Source organism: Athalia rosae, chromosome 3 (assembly GCF_917208135.1).
Source record: "Athalia rosae chromosome 3, iyAthRosa1.1, whole genome shotgun sequence".
Lineage (NCBI taxonomy): Eukaryota > Metazoa > Arthropoda > Insecta > Hymenoptera > Athaliidae > Athalia > Athalia rosae.
The window spans coordinates 11,429,273-11,433,659 of NC_064028.1; the positions used below are offsets into that span (position 1 = coordinate 11,429,273).

At 32.1% G+C, this 4,387-nt stretch overlaps 1 protein-coding gene across 1 annotated transcript; it reads right to left on the bottom strand.

The window, feature by feature from the left end:
- Window positions 1-892: 892 nt before the first annotated feature.
- Window positions 893-3,088, bottom strand: LOC125500192. Its single transcript, XM_048651934.1, has 3 exons — window positions 2,911-3,088; window positions 2,670-2,829; window positions 893-2,543 (listed from the first exon to the last, which is right to left on the bottom strand). The coding sequence occupies exons 1-3, from the start codon at window positions 3,043-3,045 to the stop codon at window positions 2,422-2,424; spliced, it is 417 nt and encodes a 138-aa protein (XP_048507891.1). The 5' UTR covers window positions 3,046-3,088; the 3' UTR covers window positions 893-2,421.
- Between the last annotated feature and the right edge of the window lie 1,299 nt (window positions 3,089-4,387).

Below are 4,387 nucleotides of genomic sequence, written 5' to 3' on the forward strand. Positions count from 1 at the left end.
GTGCGTATAAATTCTTTTAATGAAATTATAAATTTACGATGCAAAATAGTTAAGATTAATGCTATGGTTTTTTGCGTGTTTCATTTCAAAGTTTGAAATCCGTCAAATTGACGGGTCCCGTAAACCTAGTGATAACTGAAATGTCAAATTTGGTTATATGCTCTTCCATGTTACCACCTTCCGTTAATGTTAATCTACGAATTCTTTTCAGTAAAAAAATTTTGCTTGATAGCGTTGACTTTTGATGGTAGTCCTTTAATGAGTCCCAGGCTGCACGCGCTGTTGTAGCGTTCCTGAGGTGATGCAACTGACTATCTTCGACTAAAAGTCCAATTGTTGCACGAGCCTGATCGTCGCAATCTGTCCAATCACTTGTCAATGTAGGTGGTGCATCGTCCTTTATCACTTTCCACACTTTGTCCTTTATGAGCAGTAATTCTAGTTTATAACTCCATACTTCATAATTTTCGCCGTTGAGCTTCACTATCTTAAAACGCGAGCTGTCCGCCATTTTGAAGAAAAAAAAATTTCGTGTCCTTATAAAACAGTTAATTTTTCGCACCTGGGCCCATAACCTGTTGACAAAACGAACTCTTTGGGCTGACTGGAGCTGTTTTATTTGGTATAAACGTTTAAGATAAGTAAAAGCAATTGATCGGATGTTATATAATAGTTCTTTATTGGGAAGCAGTGATACACCACATCTTCACAGTACAGAGAAGGAAACGGAAGGGGCCGAAGTTCGTCAAACTACCACCAGTATTATTCGTTGTATCCAACATAATGACCCAGCAAACACATCGTCATTGCATTTATGTAAAAATGATGTATTATGCGATTTCTCAGAGGTATCTATTATGTCATGTGTAGAGTTCGTGTATAGTCCTGGGACTCGAGAATGTCCGGCACATTCTAAGTAACAGCTATGTCACAGGTTTAGACCATGGAACATCACAGCGATATGTGATCTGACTTACGTTACAGACCTGCTACATAGCAGATACGAGACAGGTATATTATATCATTAACATGGCAGCTGCATGAAATAGATATATTGAGGATATAATTGTTTCTATAGTATACACAGAAATTACGTATCACACATACCTAAAGAATGTTATCCCTGTAATATATTCTTACTATTTTCAAAAGTTATCATTCATGAATAAATAAATCATCATTCAACGTAATGAACCGTATCGGCGATAGTAAAAATATTTCAAGTATAGCTATCCAGTAAATAATGTGATTTTTTATTTTAGTTATATAAACTTTCGTACATACAAATAGTCTAATAAAATTCGATACAGGAAACAATGTCTTATCGATAGTATGCTTATAATAATGTGTACTTGTACATTTATGCCTATATTATTTCAGTTTCATATCAAAATATCAAAACAATAACAAAAATATCATATTATATTAATCGAGTAATATGAGGATGTTTGGTTACCGGCAAATTTTAGTCTTTCGCACAGCAATACATGTTTTCATCACATGTCCATATAATCCAAGTTTGATATGAGTCAAGCTATTTCTTACGAATAAACTATATATAATGAAAAAGGAAATCATATTTCCATGATCGATATCAAGAATTAATCTTTGCTACTTATACTTATAACAGTCTTCTATTTAGGAACAATAAAACCTTACAAACTACTTGTTGCACCTTACTTCAACATTGATTGAGTAACCAAAGTCTGGAATTGCATTCATCGTTATTGCAAACAAAAAAAATTTGAGAAACAGGTGATCAAATATACCTACTATCCATACTTGAACTGAATACCGAAATTAACACACACGATACTTCTCAATCGCTACGTCTGATGTTAGGAACCATAATTCTACTATTAAGTATATATATTGGACCGTTTTATTGTTGGCGAGTAAACACTCAAGAAAAATTATAGTCGATGTAAAGGATGATTATGACATTACGAAAAGACAGAAGCATATTGATGAAAATAAAAATCAAATTACAAATGAAAATAAAAAACGTATCAATTGTGTATTTCATATTGATGAGATAAAAAAGTTGATAAACAGGTATAATCCAAAATGTCAGAGACAATGATATGCCAAGAATTAGGTATGGTTTCTGTACGAACTAGTGACTCCATAAAAAGGATTGAATATAGCGAAACAGCATAAATTTAGAAACATATACTCCGCTCAAGTAATATAAGTCGAAAGGTGAATGGTATTAAAAATATTAAGTTTCAATAAAACTATCAGAAATCATTCCTTCAAGATCACATGTTTTTCGAAACAATTTAGCAAAACCCATGTAAGAAATATCCTGTGATATTCAAACAAGCGTGTGGCATTGTCTTTCAAATATTGGTCCCTCACATTTGCTTTCGATTGGTCTGAATCTACTGATATAATGAGTGGTATAAGCTATAGTAGATTTTATAAATTTTTCTGAACTCGCTTCTGTTCCCTCGTACAACGTTGATTAGCTTGTCGTAACCATTCGCTTGCAATTTCTTCAAACTCTTTATCAGTCATTTTGAACCTCGTCATCACTGCAACTGGAATAATTAGGACTGTTTTTTTACAAATCATTAGTAGACGACTACAGCTCAGAATTCGTATAATGAGAAAAATCGCCCAATTAAATCACAAGACTACTGTTAGAATTTAGACTAATTACATACTTTTAATGCCAAGTGTGGTCTTCAAACAACTGATTTTGAAATTGTTTCTCAGGCCTAGCCACGACGATTGTCGTGCAACATCATTGGTGAAAACTTTACGCATGATTCTGAAGATGTTTTCCTTTGCGCTATTACCACCTATCTGTGATAGATATTTCACCTACATGAAAAATTGATAAATGGTAACAAACTAGGTTAATAGTACTCATTTACTTGAAATTTTATTTTCTCATTGATTTACCAATTTATCCATAAGTTCAGGGTCTGTTGCCAGGTTGCCTTCAAAAATCAAAATATCTTCCTTAGTTTTGAATGGAAACATGACAGATATTTCAGTGAATGCCTCAGTATCTGCCCTCGGATTAGCCTTCGTCATTAGTTCTTCAATTTTGTTAAGTCGCTCACCAAGAACTGCTATATCCACAGATAAACTTGCTAATGCTATAAAAGCTTTATTGAAGTTATCTGAAAATCAATAGCCTTGAATTTCAGTGTATGGAAAATAGTAATTTCACTCTCATTAGTCATTCATATGAGTTATGATTTTATTTGAGCTTCAGAGTTAATATAGTTTTACGTTTTGTACTGTTTAGAGCCATAATTAGGAATCAAACATACTTTCGTATCAAGTACTTATTGCGTGAAAAATCATAAAATACAAAAACTGATCTGATTATATGACATTTATAAATAGATGAAAAGTATATTCCCAAGAAGTCGAAGTTATGGACATACCTTCCATCTTTTCCACAATTTTGGTATGAATTTCTGCAACATAGGCAATATACATGTACATAAATATGAAAACTTATAAATTTTCAGGAGCCGTAATGATTTTCTCAATAATTACTTTTATTTGAGAATATAGATATGCACAATTGAGAACGTGAATAAGTATGTATAAAACTATAGATTTAAATTTCTGAAAAGTACCATAGATTTTTTGACGCAGCATTGTCGATATTTATCAAAGGCGTTACTCAGAACTCAAGGGTTTTGTCAAAGATAACTTACAAAACCTGGATAAAGATTATTGAATTTCTTGGGAAAGGATGATGAATAATCATATCAGCCTTTGTAGCCATCCTTATACATAAAAATCTGAATAACAGCCCTGTACTTATCAATAGCAAATGATTGTGCTTATTTCTATTCCGAAGATATAATAATTTCATCCCATGATGACTGATGGAGACCGAGCGTTTATCCAGTTTTACCTGTAAGTACACTGAGATAAAAAATTACTTGATTCGAGAAATTTCATAATTGATGGCTTCTTAGTGAAGATTTATTTATATTAAATGAATATTATTTATTAGTTTGAGGATGTTCACTTGAAACTAATAACATTTATTTGTTTCAAACGAACGTACATGAATTAATCAATTATAATTATTCAAATACAAATTAATCTTCTCTAAGGAGCCATCAACTATGAAATTTCTCAAATCAAGTAATTTTTTCTCTCAGTGTACAAATGCAAAGCCTAATGTGATTCTTATTCGAAGAAATCTAATTACTATCAATGAGGTTTGATGATATCTTGACTCGTTTGTGCATAGTGTAACTATTTACACATAGTAGTAATCAGTAAAGAGAATACATACAGAGAAATGGCTTTTCTCCTTGAATAAATTAATACATGCAAAAAGGTTAAGTACCTGCATCTCAGTTAAGTATAATTGGGAGATCTTCGTCTAGAAGGATATCATTGAAAC